The following is a 19,857-nucleotide window of genomic DNA, read 5'->3' on the forward strand; positions in this document are numbered from 1 at the left end:
CAACTTACCTACCTGTTGGGGTAATTTTTTCTCTTTATTTTTGTATTTCTTCAGAAACTGTTCCCTCATACCCAGTTCAGGAGATTAGAATGACAAGTTTTGAATTGGAGAGTAGTATGACCTTAAATTTTGGTCCAATAAAGTGAAAGTTTCACGTAAGTCAAAAAACGACTGTCTTTTTAGGATTTTTTTTATCCCTTGTGCATTTCCTCCATTTAATGCTTACTATACATTTTTTTATATGGAAGCAAGTACCCGAAAACCTAATTTTATTCGAAGTTCTCCTACGAATTCAATTTCTTACCTGTTTAAAATAAAAAGGCTGAGTCTCGTGTAGGTAAATTGAGTTCTGAGCACTATACTGCTACACTTTACTCTCCATTTATCTAATTTTCATCCTTTAAGTAGCGCCACACGTGCACCAGAAGCTCCGACTATGTGGAAAAAAACTTATAATTTAATAAAATCCATAGTAAATATTATATTTTTTATGAAATTGAATTCCTTACCAATTAAGAACATCTAATCTTTCACATTTACACATCTCCCTGTAACACATTTAATTTGTTCTATTGATGCATATTTTAAATTCCACAACATTCATCAGGGCTTACTCACTCCCAGCACACTTATTTACATAGTTTTTGCGATAAACCGCTGCTTTAAATGCCAACTTTAAAGGTTGATTGCACTATTTTTCCCTTGCATATTTTCCCACACAATTGAATTTATTTTTAGTTTTTGTGTTTTTATAATTTTTCCATGAAAGCAAAACATCACATATTTTTTTCTATTAAACAAAGGAAGCAACACACGCGAAACTAACGGCATGGTGAGCGCGAGCGCGAGCGGAAATTGATGAGCGGCTTTCTTTAGCTGCATATTTATATATGTATGTACATATGTAGCTTGTACTCTCACGAGAGTAAAGCGTTCTCAATTTAACCGCGAACCGTGGTGAATTCTTTTGAAAGGTATTATTCAATTTGGGAACTAATTGACCTCTAAGAGCTAGTTTTTCAGTACTAGTTTTATTATTCAAAAACTTCAACCCGATACAAAAATCAGTACCAAAGTTGGAAATAATATTAGAAAATTGTATAGCTCGAAACAAGCTCCAGTTTCTTAAAAAAACTATTGCATTCTAAAAATAACTGATTCTAAATTATATAAAATTGTTAATAATATTACCTATAGTATAAATACAAAATTTTACTTTAGAAAATTTGTAAGTTATAAGGAGTGTATTTACAGTAGAATTAAAATACATATTATATATATATATCGTTCTCTCTCGAGGAAAACTTTTAATAAAGAATTATTGCTTGATACAAAGTTTATATATATATATTAAGTATATTTTTTATATATTTAATATTTTTAATTTATTAATTCAAGTCTACTAGAATAGCAGCAGCTAGACTCAAAAATACGTAGCAAGTCCTTTAGTACTAAACTACACATAAGGTAGCAAATAAATCCCTTAAAAATAAGCAAACAAAAACCTTCGCCGCATTTGCTCAGCCCGTTGCACTGAGAACACAGGTCATATGCTCATATGCGCTCGAACTTGTATTGCATTCAACTACTGAGAGCTAACCTTTATAGGGATATAATAAAAACAACCAAAGGCAATACCGTTAACGCGAATGCAACGGTAATGCCAGTAGTGAGAGAGAGATGAAATGAAGCGCAGCGCATGCGAAGTTTTTTCAATGCATGAGAACGAGATGGATGGCGGCTATAAACAACATCAACAGCAATAAATATTACAAACAACAATAGTGAGAGCGGAAGAGAGTGCGCCCAAAACAAAACCAAACACAACAGCAGAGTTGTGGCAATACCTTCATCACTGCTGCTCTGCTATGCTTGTGTATGCCTGTGTGTACGAAACGCGCCACATAAAAAAAGAAAAAAATTCACGAAACAACAACAATGTGCACAGCAGTCAATACAGCAACACAAGTGGCCATAAAAATCACAATTTTTTTTCCTATACCTTCGACGCTATTCAATACAATGGCGCAAAGAGCGAGAGAATAAATATAAGCAATTGAGTATTAGGGACAGGGTGAGAGCGACACCAAACTGAAAGAGCCACTCACGAGCGCCACTTGGAGCAGACTCCAGTCTGTGCGCTTGCAGAGCAGACAGACAGCTCACAGAGATACGCGCTTACGGTTTGAGACAGCGGTAATAGCGACCGCAGCGATGAAATGGCCGCACAGTAGATGAAGAAGGTGGTGACTGAGTGGCTGGCAGCTGGTGTGTTTCCTTCGCTCACTCACATACATGCATATACATATATACGCTGGTGCTCAGCACAGAGGTAGTGGTGGTGCTGCTACTGCCACTGCTGATATATAGTATATGTATATGTGTGGATTGGTAACTTCGACAATGATGACAACAAATACAATGCAATAACAAAAACAATATTGCTAGCACATATGTACGAGTATAGATAGATTTTTAACAAACCTGATTGGATGTTATTGACTGCGGTGCTAACGACATTTTTTGTTGTACTTGACTTTGTTGCTTTTGTTGTTGTTATTGGTAATTTTGTTGCTGCTGCTAGGCGAGCATTTACTGCGCACTCTGCGCAACGTCAATGGTTAGGTAGCTCTTGTTGAGCTAAACTGAGCTGAGTTGGCTGGCTGGCTGGATGGCTGACTAGCTGGCGAGGCGTGTTGTATTTAATAGCATCTGGTGGATGTATTGAATATGGCAAATACATGTATGTATGTGCCAATATACAATATTTTTTACTGCTTTTGTTGTAAATATTATTTTGTTGTAATTTTTCTTGCTTATCGGCGCTGCTACGCCTGCCTGCCATTTTATATGGCATTCGCGTGTATATAATAAAATTATGGCAAAATAGCGAACGAATTGAATCTCGCTTGATTGTGACGCTGATACGCTTGGTCAGGCAGGCGCATGGAGTGGCAGATATTTGCACATATGACGTTCTCTATGTACATACATATGTATGTACATATGTACGTGTACGTGTTTATATGCATGCATATGCAGATATTGAGTGCGGATAATTCTTTATAGATGGCAAGCGCTCGTATTAATTTCTTTGCTGATATTATTACTGCAAACTAAAGTTAATCAATTAATGATGAAAGCATATTTCCAATTGTAGAACATTTATCCGTTCTATATTGCACTAGACTAGATAAAAGTGGCGAAAATAAGTTTCGTTAAGTAACTTTTATATAAAAAATACTACGATTTTTGCTGAAAATACTTACAATTTTACAAAGAAATATTCTGTTCCTTTTATTACTATTTTCAACATAAAATTTCATATATATTTTTAATCCCTCTGAAGAAGATCTTCAGTTTTATTAAAATTTGTGTTATTTTTTACCTTTCACCACCCCAAAATATTTCCCAGTTTTCATTTTGTTACCAAGCCATTAAGTTTTATTGGTTTACTTATGAAAAAACGCATTACCTCATTACAAAAATAACCAAAAAAGCCATAAACATTCAAATCTCCACCTCATAAGCATTAAAATTATAAATTCAACTGAATTACACAACAAAAATTTAAAGTCCATGAAAACTAGTTAATTTTATTGTGCCCACTTTCAACACTCAAACCAATTTAAAATAAACTTATTAACTTTCGGTAACCTTTTTGGCAGCCAGCAATTTATAGTGTGCACATAGCCAAATATTAATATACATATTTACATCTTTATTTCCTTTTTATATGCCTGCATAGGTAGTAAATAGAAGCACAATGCGCTTGGAAGTATTTGTATGCATGCAATTTAAAATTTATGAGCGCAAAGGTCATTAGTTTAAAACTCAAGTACAAGTGAGGCAATAAATGATGGCTTGGCAGCTAAAGTTTAAAGAGCTTTAGACAAATCTGATTTTTATTTCAATTTTGCAAATGAGTTGTTGTAGATCTATTTAAAACCCAGTTTTCGCTATAACCCCTTATTGGCTCGAATAACTAGGCAAAGTATAACAGAATTGAGAGAAATATTATTAAAATTATTGAAACCAAACTTAAATATGGAACAACTCCAAAATATTGCAGTGAAACAGTTTGAGCGCTGTTTTTTTAAATACTCATTGCTCTGTTTTCACAATCACCTCTTTAAGTTTTATATGAAATTTATATTTCACTACATATTCATTTACTACATTTTCATCTTCATTTAACTAAAGTTTTACACCGAAAGTATACTCCGAATTCTTTTAGAAGCTCAAAAAAGTTTGCGCTTTGTGTTATTTTTTAGTTTGTATTTATACATATATTTAGGTAGAAAATCAGCACTCCGAAAATTACTCCGATTTCTTTAAAAACCTCAAAGTCACTTGATCTTTGGTTTATTTTTAATGGGAGTGCTCTTAAACGCACTGAAGTAAACAATCGGCACTCCGAAAATTACGCCGCAGCTTATAAATACTTAATCTCCTATTAGAGCGACACCATACCATTTTTAGTTATTCCAAAATATTTGCGCTTTAAAAGGTATTGAAGTAAGCAATCAGCACTCAGAAAATTACTTCGATTTCTTTAAAAACTTAAACGTTACTTGCTCTTTGTTTTATTTTTAATTTTTGTGCTTTAAAATGCACTGGCGTAGCAAATCAGCACTCCGAAAAATGATAACTCCCAAATCTGCTATAACAATTGTTGATTTAACTGAAATGTAACTCTGGAAATTTACTCCGAATTTGAAAAAATACGAAATTACATGCCCATTAGCATCTGAAGTATTTAAACTTGTTAAGGGATTTTAGGAAAGTTTAGCAGCTCATACTAGGCGTTTCCCCCTTCGGGCTAATTGGTGCCAGTTGGACACACCAATTGAAGCCAAGTCTTCCTCCACCTGATCTTTCCAACGCAAAAGAGGCATTTCTCTTCCACTGCTTCTACCAGCAGGTATCGCAGCGAATCGACCTGACCTAGGCAGCAAAATTTAAACTATTAGCAGACAAATGCGGCATTATTAGTTACTCCGAATTGTTGGATTAACTGAATTTTAATTTCGAAAATGTAGCCGGATTCTAAAAAACCAACATACATACATACATATATGCCATAATTAGTTACTCCGAAATTTAACTCCGAAAATGTATCCGTATTCTAAAAAATATGTAAGTTTAGCACATTTTTTCACGTGTACCTCGAAACGCACGTAGCTAGAAAATCCAGACTCCCAAAATTACTCCCTGCATTGAAAACCACCCCAATTTGGTTTCGCACATTTTTCTTGCAGCAAAAATAAAAAAAAATGACATTAAATAGGTACTCCGAAATGTTTCTAAACGTCAAATACTTTCTATAAATTAATGGGCATGCATAAGTTTTATTTAAAAACTCACGCTGAAAACTAGAAAGTGTTTTTATACACTTAAATATTTAATTTTTATAGCTTATGTTATAACACACAAATGTCAATCAGTTTGCCTAAGCGATTTCTACGAGGATCACCCAAGCGCCACAAAGCAAAACATTCTCACATTGAAATTTGCAAACTGAATTATTTAATGAAATTTGAAAATTTTATATTGGCTCGAAGGCGGAAAGTTTATTGTAGGAAATTATAAGCGGCATATAAAAGGACATACATATATACACTTCCAAAGGGTTTTCATATATAAACACAAAAGGCGTTCCGAATAATATTGAATCCAATCCATAAGCTGAAAAATTCAGATCTCTTACATAATTATGCACATAGATATGTACGTATGTATGTATGTGTGGGTGTATATAAAAACATGTACCACGCATATACAAAAAAAAAATGGCGTTAACTGGCGGAGAAAGCATCAGCTCAAGTAACGCCATAAAATAAATTTTCCGTTTACATATCCAAAAAAATTGTTCATGAAGCTGTGCACCCAGGCTGTTGCAGCCTTAAAGTATGCTACGATTTGCTGCTGCACCGTACACGAAAGTAGCAACAAACCTACAACAACAACGCTAAGCGACAAAGTTAGCGACAATTTTCAGCAACAACAAGGAGAACAGCCAGCTCCCTCGATTCACTTCTCCACCAGCTGGGTGTCGTTGTTGTCCCCGCCACTGTGTTGGCGTTTGTCCAATCGAATTCAATTGACTCTCCATTTTTTCGTTTTGCTTCTTGTCGCATGTTTTATTGTTAGCCATGCAACAAGCACACCCAACTATATGAAAAATAAGTAAATAATAGCGCGCAGGTTGTGCGCCACCCAAAAACAAAAAACAAAACAAAATGTAATACCGTTGCTCTCTTTCCAATCGATTCAGCACATCGAAGCATACGCCCAGGCGCCAATAGCACTCGATATCGGTATATACGTACATATGTAGATACGGCTATATATGTGTGTGTGTATAATATTATATTGTACAAAAATACTTAACATATTTGTTGCTGGAGCTGAAATGTAATAAAAATCGTTTGTGTTATTTATTATTGAATTCCTTTTCATTTTTATTTTCGTGCGCTCAAATGCGCACAGAAAATGCGCCGGAACTGCTATGTCGAGTTCTACGCTCATATATGTAGCATTGCTCCTACTGCTATGTACACACATATATATGCATTGCGAGTATGCACGTACATCTGAATATGAATGTGTATGTGTGTACCTGCTGCCAGTAGCTTGAAGCTTATACGATATATATGCAGTGCCTTTATTGGACCGATGAACCCAAATATTGGATATACATTGCCCCATCTACGATTTCTGTTGCTCCTCATTCTAGCTACGCCGCCGTCACCCAATCTCTGTGAGCTGTCGATTTATGCTATCAGCAATAGCAGCAGCAAAAGTGTCTTGAAGCGGGTCCGCCGCACTCACTCTTACCCCACTCTTGCCACACACGAGACAAACAACTTGCCAACGGAGCGACCTATCAGCGTGTATAGCGCGCAGTACCCGAAATGTTGAGGAAATCAAAAGAAAAAAAAAATGAATCATTTATAAACCATATCCAGCAAGCTGCCTCTAACCATTCGATTTCCGCCACCCAATCGTTAGCCCCAACTACCACATTGTATGCGCCAACCATTCATTTGCGCTATCAGCCAACCCACCCACTCGATGTTGAAGTGGATTTCATTAAGCATATGCCATGCCCTTTTTTCTATACAGCTCTACACACACATACATACATATATGATTTCCCACACTAACACATGCACCAGCAAGACACTCACACTGCCATACTCACTCATACACTCAAAGTATTTATGTATTGAAAGTTTTTGTATAGAAAAAATCGTAATTTTCTTTTTTACGATTTTATATTTCTTCATGGCTTTCCCTCACCATCTTCACCGTTGCCTCAAAAGCTACGAAATAGTATTGGAAAGTCTTTCACTCTCCGAACTTCCATAAGCTTGAACATTAGTGTGCTCTCATTCACTCACTCACTCATACTCATTTGCTCACTCACTCACATCATCAATTCACGCGCTCTGGCTTATTCTCCCACTCCCAAATTTAAAGTAAGTTCCTTTTTTCTTTTCACATTTCTTTTTATTTCCTTTTATGCTTCGCTTTTTTCTTTTGGCACCCGCCATTTTTTCTTTCTATTTACTACAACATTTCACTTGTTCTTGCAGTTCGTTTCTGTGCTTTCTTTTATTATGTTGCTCGTCTCGATTTTTCAGCTCTTCGATTTGGGACACAAGCACACGATGACACCCACATAAATTTCCAACTGTCGACAGCATTTTCTCTTACTTCGAGCCGTGCTTATCATCCCTCTCGTATATCTCCAAATGTATGTACAAACATACATACAAACATTCGAGTAAGATATGTAAGCGCGGCGACAGCCTCTCAAATTAACGGAAGCCCCTTCTCCTCGCTCAAGGTAGCAGAAAAAATAGGAAAAAGTCCTAAATATACGAGTCCTTTTTATATATGTACATACTCTACACACACATTTGTACCTATACGCTAAAATGGAACGAAGCGCAAAAAAACTCAGTAATCGTATACCTAAAACGAGTACTCGTACTTACATACGAACATCGATTTCGATTGGGAATCCATCTATAGCGACGAATGCGCTTGATTCGCGCGACACATAAGCACACAAACGCACACTTCAGCACAGCAGTACACTTGAGTGGGCTAGGCAATGTGTGTGAAGGAGTGTGAAAGAGCATATGGGTTTGAGTGTTGGGTGGTTTGGCTGTTGATATGGTAGGTGCACACACTAAGGCGTAGGAGCTGTAGCATTGAGCAAGTGTGCATGTGTATGTATGAGTTACATTTGTGCCGTTTTCTTTTATTCTCCTTTCCTTTCCTGTGGGGGGTTGGGGTTGATATTTGCGAATTAAAGTAAGTGTATCTCACTTAAGTGACGATTGGGATTAGCGAAGACATATGATGCTAAGATTTTTTTGGTGACAGCGCGTTTTTAATATAGCCAGATAACGAAGAAAAATTGTAAGTTGAGATAAGCAATTACTTTTTAATGAATATTGTAAAAAGTCTGCAAAATGAAAATGTAGGAAGAATGAAGGATCAAGGACTGAAGTATAAATTTAAATAGCGCAGTGCGGAAATTATCTGTTGGCTTCACAGGCACTACGAATAAATTTCTCACCCAAATTTCTATTCCAATAAAAATTAGTATTTTGTGCCTTATGTGCTTTCAAAACAAATAAAATCTCTTTTTTTTTTGTTTTGGGAGAAACCTCTCAAAGGGTACTCCGAAAAGTTAAAAATATCAAAATTTCAATTATTATTATAAAGCAATAAAATAAGTTCATATTTATACTCTTCTGAATACTTTAAGAAATAAACAAACCTACTCTTTCCCGTTATTTAACTTCAAAATGTTACTCCGTCCTATCAATAGTATTAAAATTAAATTATTTTTGAGTATTACAATCACCTCAAAGCTTTGATAACAGCACAATAGAAATTCAAAAGTATTACTACAAGAAACTGAAAAAAAAATTTAAAAATCCTTTTCCGAATTTATTTAGACTTATTTTAGCGTTATAAGCCAGTTTTTTTTATTTTTCTTTCACTGTTTTCTAAGAAAAACCTACTCCGAAAAATTGTATTTTCTATCATGTAAAAATGTTTTAAAAGAATTAATGCTAACGAGTTATCATAATACATTTTCATTCAATATTTTGAAACAATTACTCCGAAAATTTATCCGAAATTATTTGAGTTTTTTAGCGTTATAAGCAAGTTTTCCACTGAAATTATTTAGTTTTCAATATTTTGCAAGAAAAAATTACTCCGAAAAATTGTATTAGCTGTTATGTTAAATTTTTTGCCCACAGAATTAATGCTTATTAGTAATACATTTTCATGTAAGAAAAAAATACTCTGAAAATGTATCCGAAATTATTTGCACTTTTTTCAAGCGTTATAAGCCAGTTTTCTCAGAAGAATTACTTAGCTTTCAAAATATTGCAAGAAAAAGCTACTCCGAAAAATTGTATTAGCTTTTATGTTAAAATTTTCGCGCAAAAAATTAATACGAAGGAGTTAATGTTTTTTCTTTCAATATTTTGTAAGAAAAGATTTCTCCGAAAATTTACCCGAAATCATTTGAATCTTTTTTAGCGTTATAAACCAGTTTTTCTATCGAAACTATTTTCTTTTCAATATTTTGAAAGTAAAAACTACTCCGAAAATTTGTATTAACTATTACGCTAAAATTCTATTACACAGAGTTAATGCTTATGAGATTTTCGTGAAGTTTATATTAAAGAAACTTACTCCGAATTAATACCGAAAACATTTGGTGTGTGCTAGAGTTTGTTTCTTTTACATATTTTAAAATATAAAGTATTGAAGAACTTATTTATTCAGATGTGATATATTTATTTAGCGATATGTCTTGAAAGAGGTCTATTTCGAAAAAATACATTTTTTTGATGGTTTCTTTTACTGAAAATCACTTTATCTTTTCTTAGATATATATATATAATTGGCGCGTACACCCTTTTTGGGTGTTTGGCCGAGCTCCTCCTCCTATTTGTGGTGTGCGTCTTGACGTTGTTCCACAAATGAAGGAACCTACAGTTTTAAGCCGACTCCGAACGGCAAATATTTTTATGAGGAGCTTTTTCATGGCAGAAATACACTCGGAGGTTTTCCATTGCCTGCCGAGGGGTGACCGCTATTAGAAAACTGTTTTTCATAATTTTGGTGTTTCACCGAGATTCAAACCAACGTTCTCTCTGTGAATTCCGAATGGTAATCACGCACCAACCCATTCGGCTACGGCGGGCGCCTTGCTTAGATATATGCAATTTAATTCTTCTTCATCGCACCATTAAGTGCAGCCAGTTTCCTACACCTTCCCCCTTCAGAAAATGCCCTTTTTCTACCTTATCTTGCGACCTCTTCGTAAATTCACCATGACTTTTGCGTCCTTTCACGCTCTAGAAGTGCATTCACGCCACCTTTATGCGCCTAGCACAATAAGTCATTGGATGGCGGCAAAGTACGAAGTACGTACCTACATATTCTGCTTATTGCCCCACCACAAAATTTTCTTGATTTTCTCAAGTGCGCTTCAGTGAAGTGCAAAAGAAATAAATAATTTTTTTGCTTCACACTTTTTGTACATGCATACATACATACATTCATACACGTACGTAGGTGCGAGTATGTGTGTTAACATTTTTATTCTTTGGTTTTTGTTTTCTGCTCCCAAGATGGCGTGGCGCATTGGTAGCTTTCAGCATAATTACATAGCTGGCGGCTGGCACGTAGGAGCGTGTAGAAAGCGCGCACATAAAGAACCTATGTATATTTTTATATGATAATCCTTGTGTGGCTGAACAGCATATGTGCATATGCAGTATACTTTTAGGTGCTCAAGCGTGTGCCGCCAACACGTTTGCCGTTGGTGTGATCGGTATGTGAGTTCGGTTGGTTGGTCGGTCGGTCGGTTGGCTGGTTCAGCGCGCAAAATTGTTGGGAAGCGCACTGGCTACAGCATCCATCACATACGCGCACACGTAACGTATTTCAGCACATGTGTAGGTGCATGTACATATACATACATATGTATGTATGCATATAAATATTATTTGTATATAGCCATGTATGTATTTGTTGTTGCTCTTCGCTTTTGTGTACATTCAATAGCACATAAATACTCGTTATGTTTCCTTTATACCACTTCTTTTTTTGCTTTATACTTTCTCAATAGTCGTATGCCTTCGTAGGTGCTCTTGTCCTTCCCTTGCCAAATCGGCAGCTACTGATATACTTCTGTATATATACATATATATTTCCTTCTACAGAAGTATTTTTATTTGCTGCTTTTCACATCTTCTTTAACATTCTTTTAATCTATAGCACCCACCCACCTTGGCTTTCCACTACTGCGAGATTACCTTTTTCTTCATACATCCTTCTACAGTGCTCTACACCCAAACGCACGCACACAGATACACAAAATCACACTTGAATAAATCTCAATACATGGCCGCCTGCTTCTTTATATACCATTTATATTATACATTTTTATTCGAACTCGTGTGTATGTAAATGCATACAAGTGTGGATGTGAGTGTGTATGTGCGTGCTCATATCTCCTATATACGTATATTTTATAGCTTTTATTGGAAATGCGTACAAATACATACAAATAGTTATCCGCAAGCGAATATCTGCTCTCAACCAATGTGTGTGCTACATCTTGATTTCATTTTATAACTGTGTGTGTATGTGTGTGTGTGTGTTCGGTGCTGCCGATGCATGGCACCTTCCCTACAGCGCCTACAGTAATAACTCAAGAGTGCGCAAGTGGCATTTTTCTCGTTTTTCATCAATTTCATTTTATTTTTATTTATCTCCCCCAACGCAACGCCAAACGGATTGATGGCTTATGGAGATGTTTATATATGTGTATGTAATAATATAAAATAAACTAAATAAAATATGTACCTATGTACATAAGTACATATTTGTACATGAGTATTCGTGCAGTTGAAAAAGGCAATGATTTATATCGCGTCCATAATCCTTTCAATTAATGATTCGGTTTTTGTTTTTTTTTTGGATCATCGTTTGATCATTTTATTCCTTAATTTTATCCCTTTTTCTGCACTTCATTAGCATTCAAATTTGTTTGCTCATTACCAAGCTTATTAATTTTCCAGCCTTTGTAATTAAATAGCAAAGCATTTTTCTAATATAAAGGGTTTTCTAATAAGAGGTGTTATTTTGATATTAAAAAAAAATGCAATTTTTTTAATATAAATGATCGGATTTTTATTTCATTATAAAGAGGAAGGTATGCCGTTAATAGTGGAAAATACCATCAAGCAAATGACCACCACGACCACGCTTACAGGACAATATCCTTTTCATGAAATTTTCCAGAACCGAATTGCAAAGTGGCTGTCCTATGTCCTCGATAGCCTCATCAATTCCATCTTTGAGGTCTCAAACCGACCCTGGGCTGCTGGCGTAGACCTTCTCTTTCACGTGGCCCCAAAGAAAAAAGTCACAAGGTGTTAAATCCCTAGATCAACAAGATCACCCAGATGGCCAATTGTGATCACCTCTTCGAGAGATAACGCAGTCCGGAAACTTTTCTCGTAAACGACGAATGGTTTCGTTGCTTGTGTGGCACGTAGCGCCGTCTTGTTGAAAATAAACGTTGTCCAGATCACTACCATCCAATTCCGGCCATAAAAAATCGTTAATCATCTCTCGATAGCGCAATCCATTCATTCATAACACCTGTTATTGGAAAACCCTTATATATTTTACTAAGTTTTTTGTATAAATTCTTTTAATATCTAATTATATTTTAATAATTTTTGCGTACACGTTTGGCGGTCCAAGTCGATTATTCAATCTCATTCTCACTCTACTTTTTGGCAACCTCCTCCTCACTTGCATCGCATTTCCTTCTTTCTTTATTTATTTATTGTTTTTATTTATTTATTTACTTTTTTTTTATTTGTGTTTTGTCAATACCTCACCCGGTTGTCTCTAGCACATCTCAAATGTTTATTCCTTTAGACTTTAACTCTACCTCCAATCTTCGACGGCAGGTTCCTTGAATTGTGAGTGAAGTTTTTGAGCCAGACTTTATGAAGTCTACCCATATAGGACGTTGATCTGGGTTGACCGTGTGCAGAGTAGCCAAGTGCATTGTGAAATAACCAAATAGGAAAATAGCGATCTAAAACTCAGCAGAAAGGACCTGAGAGTATTGGTGGGTGTAATCACAGGGCACAACACATGTGGTCAGCATATGGCTGCCATGGGGGTCGTCGACAGCCCGATATGCCAATCCTGTCTTGAGGATGACGACGCCGCAGAGCATTTTCTCTGTAGCTACCCGGCGTTGCAATATATTGAGTATGGATAAAGTTCATATTCTTCCTCTTTCGAATCTCTTAAGATTCATCAATGAATCCAAGGGATATGTGGAAAAGTGACCTCAAACTAATTTATCCGTCTTACCACCCACTTTTTATCTATCTGCTAAAAAAATATCGAAAAAATTCGATAAAAATATCGAATTAAAATATTAAAAGACAACCCCGTATTTACAGTGCACTGTATTTTATATTGGTGCTAGTGCGATCACTATTGAGCAGCCAAGCTAACCTAACTTAAACTAAAAATAAAAAACAAAAAATCATTACTTGCTTTACCCTGAAGCTCCTGCGGTACGATAGCACTCCCTAGCGATTTCCGAGCGTGGCTTAGCTGGCTTGATTCTGTATTTTTCCACTCATTGGGGGATACAGCCGAATAGTGCCTGAAAAATGTGCCAATACACGCAAGCAAGTGAATTGTGACTAACATCTAAATTCTGTGCATCCATAAAAAAATATCTTAGCCGCCTTATAAATCAATTTTTTGTGCTGTGATCAACTAAGCTAACCTAACTTAAGCTAAATATGTGTATTAAAAAACAAAAATTTATTTTCATTTTTGTTTTCTTTTTTTTTTTAATAAAAACTGACTTTGCGCAATTTCAGCTATACAAACAAATAAAGCAATAAATCCCTATAAATTAACACATGCATACTAAAAATTCTTGAAGTGAACTGATTATTTAATTAAAGCGATGATTTTGATATGCCCCATTTGTAGAGCGGACGCACATACACACATACACGACTACACACAGCCAAAGAAGCTGTGCACAATAATGGCTACCCAATTACACACAGTGTCTCTCACTCTTTTTTGCCGCCTCAATCAATACAATTGTGTGGAAGAATGTACTCGCAAGGCAGCTTAGTAGTATTCACTCACTCACTCACAGGCAACTGCGCAAAGCTACAAAAACGATGAAAAAACTAAAATAAAAATGAAAAAACTAAAACACAGCAACAAAATTTGATAATAATGAAGACGAAAAGTAATAATTTTTAATGATTGCGCGCTAATACTTATACGCCATTAATATCTTTTTATTGTTTTTGGTTTTTTCTATTTACTCAACTTTCTGCTTTTTGGAACGCCATTATGGCGTCATAAATCTTTCAAAATTGTTTATAATTATTGCCATGGACTGGGTTAGATAACAGCATTTTCTCCTGTGTATATATTTATGTGTGTATATGTATGTATGTACCTACGTTTATTTGTAATACACGCTGACAGTTGCTTGTATCTAATCAGCGTTTAGATATCTATACCTTTAGCTGTATCTCTATTTGCATTATCTGTAATCTTCCAGCCCATTTAATGAAGTCTAATTAAGTGGAGCAGTAAGCAATAACAATAATAATCATACTAATATTCAGCTAATAATACTTGCCTACAATCAACCGAAATAATCTATCATCAAAAAATAGCAGGGCAGGAAAAAAAAATTTTACGTGAGCGCTTGGACGCGCTGGCGTATACGTTATCTTATCGCGCGCGCGCAAGTGAAGTGAGGTGTCACCCGACGGCGTTGGTAGTAGGCGCATTTTTATTGTTGTTTTCGGTTTAGGTATTTTCCAGCTTGCAGCCAATAAGTGCGCGCGTTTAAATAGGCGTTTAATATGCGGTATTCAATTTTTTTTGTTGGTAATGAATTTTTTCGACATTTAGCCAGCAAGCCAGTGGTAGGAGGCGCATAATCGGCACTTTTTAGTGCGAAGCAGTAGTAAACTTAGATGCACACATACAAGCGTGCTGGTTTGCTTGATTGAAAGCAATGCCTGCAATGCACAAAAATACGAGGCTCTTCACACATATATGCCTATATATGGATATGTATGTGTGCGCTTATATTTATCTTCTTCAAAAAGTATGCAGATAAAACAATTGCTTATTTAAATCAAATCCACTTACTTAGTTGCTTGCTTAAGCTTTTTATTTGTCGTTATAAATAAATACGTTCTTCGTTCTTCGTTTTTTGTGTTGCTGTTCTTGTTGCTACTGTTTTTGTTTTTGTTGTTTTTGTCAACGTCTCAAACCTTTTATCGAGCAATTTAAGCAATAAAAATCTTATAATATCATTTGTACTTACGTGGCTATACATACATACACGTACATATATACATATGTATGTAAGCAATTTTGTGTGCTCTGTAAGTGATTTAGCTGGAAAGCTGTTCAAATTTATGACCAATCCAAATTCATGACAGTCATGCAATCAGAGCCCTATATAAGCAGTTCAACAGAGCAGAGCAATTCAAGCAAGTGACTGCATATATATAAATTTAAAAATTTGTATTCATGTCTGTATGTATGTATGTATATGTAAGAAGACAAATATGTGCGTAGATTTCCATAAAACAAAATTCTTGCTTTAAACAAATAACAATTTTTTTCGGTCATTCCTACTGCCGACTTCTGATCGCTCACTGCTCGACTGTCACCGTTGCTTATTCACCATGTATGTATGTATATACTTGCCAGCACACATACATATCTACATAAATATATTTTATCTGCAACACATTTACTTTATTATTTTCGACTTGAGCTTCTTTATTATTGCATACAAATAAAATTGATAATAATTTTTAACATTTTTCTCTAACATACACACATACGCGCATTCAACGGCAATACTTAAACACATGCCTAAGTATTTGTCTATAATTACAAATAACTGTTTTTGTATTAGTAGCCGCCACTTTTTGTTTGTATTGACTTATTTTATTTCCCTTTTATTTTTATTTAATTTTTTTTATATTTTTTTCTTTTTTTTTGTTTTTTTTTGTATATTTTATAGTTTTTTTCTCTTTTTTTTGTGTTGTTCAACACTCATCAGCTCTACTGCCTGTCAGCTGGCTGTGTAGTAGTAGCAGCTAGTAGTCGAGCGTCTTATATATCCATACATACCTACGAACATTGCATATGTGTAGGTAATGCGTATCGGGTATCGCTGCCGTCGCCTGCTCGATGAAATATCATTATCTGCATCAGTTGTTAATTGCTATTTGACGAGTTAAATACCCAACACCATGCACGACACAGAGATCACATCATCACTTCATATCACACCACAGTGCGTTCGCAGCTAAGCGTTTTTGCCGCAGATCAGACGATTTAACGAGTCACCGCGACCCGTGTGTGTGCGCATAATTCGAGTTTAAGTTATTCTTTTTTTTGCAAAATTTTTTATGTGTTTCGTTTGTTGCAGCGTCGAAACTGATTTAAGGAAATTAAGTTTCTCACACAAGTACAGTGCGGTTATACACACAAACACATGCAAAACGGCAACTTTAAATGCTACAGCTGCTTAAAAATAATACGCGGAAATGCGATCATAAGCCATATAAACATATGGACGTATGTATATATATACAAATACATACATATTGTACATATATACCAATGCTTAAAATATGATTTTCGATTTGTTGTTGTTTTTTTGTGTGTGAAATACTGCAAATATATTTAAATCTGCGTTCGTACTTCTCGTCGCGCTAAATGTGATTTTTAAGTGTTTTATGACAAAATTTCGCAGGCAAGTTTTCAGCACGTGCATTTTAAGTAGCGCCATTAATTTCTAAAAATACTTATAAATACCTACACGCCATTTTATAAGCAAAAAATTAAAAACATGAATTTAAAAATTTCGCTAGTTTTTTCATAAATTTGTGTATCCATACCCACCGTATCCAAATTTCAAATTCAAAAAAAGTTTGTGCGAAGTTTGTGCAGCGAATAAAACCCTTCATCTTTGGAAAGTTTCACAATTTTATCTCCTTTATAATTTTGTATGTTAATTAACTAATTCCTATTATTTTCTTTATCTTTGCAGGTAAATAATTTTAAAATTTCTAAAAAAATATCCCATTTCCACTGACGTTTTGGTAAGTAATAAGTTCAGTTGGTATATACCACAAAAAGTACTTATTTATTATAAAAGAGTAGTACACCCAAAAAATTAAAAATTTCTGCTAAGCATTTAAACACGAAAGCGGAAAGCTCAAATCTTTGGTAGCCCTACGGATGTTCAAATAAGAGGCTGAAAGAATTGTTTCTTGCCAATATTTTACTCTGACAGCTGCCACTACTCGACAGCATCACCTTTGATAGATTGTAAGGGTGAAACCGGTTTAGGAGGTCGAAATTTTGGTGTTTTTCGTGAATTTTTTGAACAAGAAGGGAATAATCAGAAATTGTTTAAACTCGGAGGATATTTTATTCAAATTTTTAAGTAAACTTTAAAATTTTTTTAAGGCCATTTTCATTGTTTAAACTTGGAGGTATTTTATTCATATTTTTAAGTATACTTTTAAAATAGTTTAAGCCTTTTCCGTCGGAAATAGTGGCGTTAATGCGGCTGTCCATGGACGATCGGCATCCGAGTATCTTTCTGATGGGCGTTCCTGAAGTTGTAATTTTCCTCTGTAATCAATAACACTTTTTTTCGTTAGCAACATATTTCCTGAGAATACGAATCTAATTGTGATAAAATAATATAGAAAATTGCATGTTTCTGAGGCGATTGAACACAATATCATTTTTTCATACCATATTTTCTCATCTATTTGGCTTGAAAAAACAAATTTTAATAATAATATAATCACATATAAAGAATATTTCGAAAAAATTTCATAACGATTGTCGATAACTTTTTGAGCTAGAGTGCCCACCAGCTGAAAAAATTCGATTCGAGAAAAACGCGTTTGCAATAAAATGTATCGTAAACATCGTATCGTAAGCGGTACGGTGCCGAACCGACAGGCGATCACTCAAGTGCTCATAGAATCGGGAATAAACCGAATTTCGCTGTAAAATTTTTACCACATATTCTTGAGTAGTTATACTAACAATGTATGCAATAAAACAAAGTTGATTTTTCGATCAGTCCAAACTTATTTCCCTCCTTAAGTCTAAAATCTGCAATTTTCTAAAATCACTTCAATTTCGTTTAGGTACCGCAAAAAAGGTACTAAAATTCTTTACGAAAATAGCAAGTATGTAAAAGCTATAAACCTTCAAAGATTTCTGAATATTTTCGGTCGTTGTAATTGTCTAGAAGAATACGGAATATAAGAGTTAATCCAAAAATTTGTAGCGACTGTCTCGGTACAAGATATAGAACTACCAGCGCAGTGGCGACCCGACTGTTCAATTGAAATAATTGCTGCTGCTTGGAAAAGATTTGGAGAAGTTCAAGCACTGCCCATTGATGGCATTCACAGCATCTTGATTTATGTTTTGGCTATTCTTTTGACAGCTACTTTTTTGTGTAGTCATTATCCAGACAAGTTTGTGGCTTTCAAAAGACCATCTCACTTTGTACAAAAATTAATAAAAATCAAAGAGTTTGCTTAGAATCTCAAGTTTTCAATTAGATTTTCTAGAGAAAAGTTTAGTATCCATTTGAACAACCAATTAATTTTTTTATATGGAACAAAGTGCAGAACACTGTCAATTTTTAGCAACATAAAACTTTGTTCATGCAATGACCAGTCACTGCACAGCCCTCACGAGAATAGCATTGCAAAAAGCACATGTTTCGTTAGAATGGTACTTATTATCAGTAATTGCAAAGCAAAAGCACAGAAACTGAATTCACTATAACTGCTGGTTATTTTTTTCTTGCGATTTGTTAGTTAGAATGTCACAGTTTGCTACTTTTTTTATGTATTTCTGTGCTTATGTCATTGAAATTCTGACAATTTAACTACTGAACTTCTATGTATTCTTCTTGGAAAATAGCTTATATTTTTATTAGTAAAAGGATGCCGTCATGAAATTTAAAATATCGAATAAAAACAAGATTTACCAATGGTGGAAATATTTTCACAGGTGACCGTTATTCGGGTCTGAGCGAATTCGACAGATATGCCGACGTCATTCGTTTTGTGTTTCACAAAATTTAGCTTTAGCTTAATGAAATCCAAAGTACCTCTCAAAAAATTTGTACCTAACGAGCAAACCTGGTATCAATCTCGGCTTGGCCAGCCGAATTCTGCACGATCATTTCATCAACGAAGTGAAATTGTGTTACTTTTTTTTCATATACCACCAACATATTTTGAAAGCTTACGCAGGACAGGTGGAAACAATGAAAACAATTCGGTACTGAAAATTACCAGAACGGACGGTCACCGCACTAATATTCGAACAGAAATTCTCCCAAAAACTGTATGATCACTTTTTTTTTGATTTTTCGCGTTCGATTCTACAATGAGTGGAATCCGGCAAGGAAATTCTCTGTCTCATTCTAAGAATGCCACACTAAACGAAGGCAACAAGACAAATTTTCTCTCTTGAGAAGCTTTTTCAGAGGTGTTGGCTGCCTTGAAAATCAGCTGACTACTTAAAACATAATATTAATAAATGCGTGTGCCAGACAAAGATACATACGCGCAGTGTTTTTTGTTCTTTTCTGAGTAGGTAATAATTCCACGATGGAAGGTAGAAGGGCAAAATGTTTACATAGAAACTCAAACACTT

General features: G+C 35.0%; 1 protein-coding gene across 1 annotated transcript in view; it reads left to right on the plus strand.

The window, feature by feature from the left end:
• The window catches only part of LOC128857681 (putative uncharacterized protein DDB_G0271982), a 94,661-nt gene extending 77,269 nt beyond the window's left edge, over window positions 1-17,392 (plus strand). The window contains exon 3 of the mRNA XM_054093427.1: window positions 17,207-17,392. Coding sequence (XP_053949402.1) covers window positions 17,207-17,251 — 45 coding nt within the window. The 3' untranslated portion in view covers window positions 17,252-17,392. The remainder of the gene's footprint in view (window positions 1-17,206) is intronic.
• Window positions 17,393-19,857: the final 2,465 nt, after the last annotated feature.

Source organism: Anastrepha ludens, chromosome 3 (assembly GCF_028408465.1).
Source record: "Anastrepha ludens isolate Willacy chromosome 3, idAnaLude1.1, whole genome shotgun sequence".
In the NCBI taxonomy this organism is placed as follows: Eukaryota; Metazoa; Arthropoda; class Insecta; order Diptera; family Tephritidae; genus Anastrepha; species Anastrepha ludens.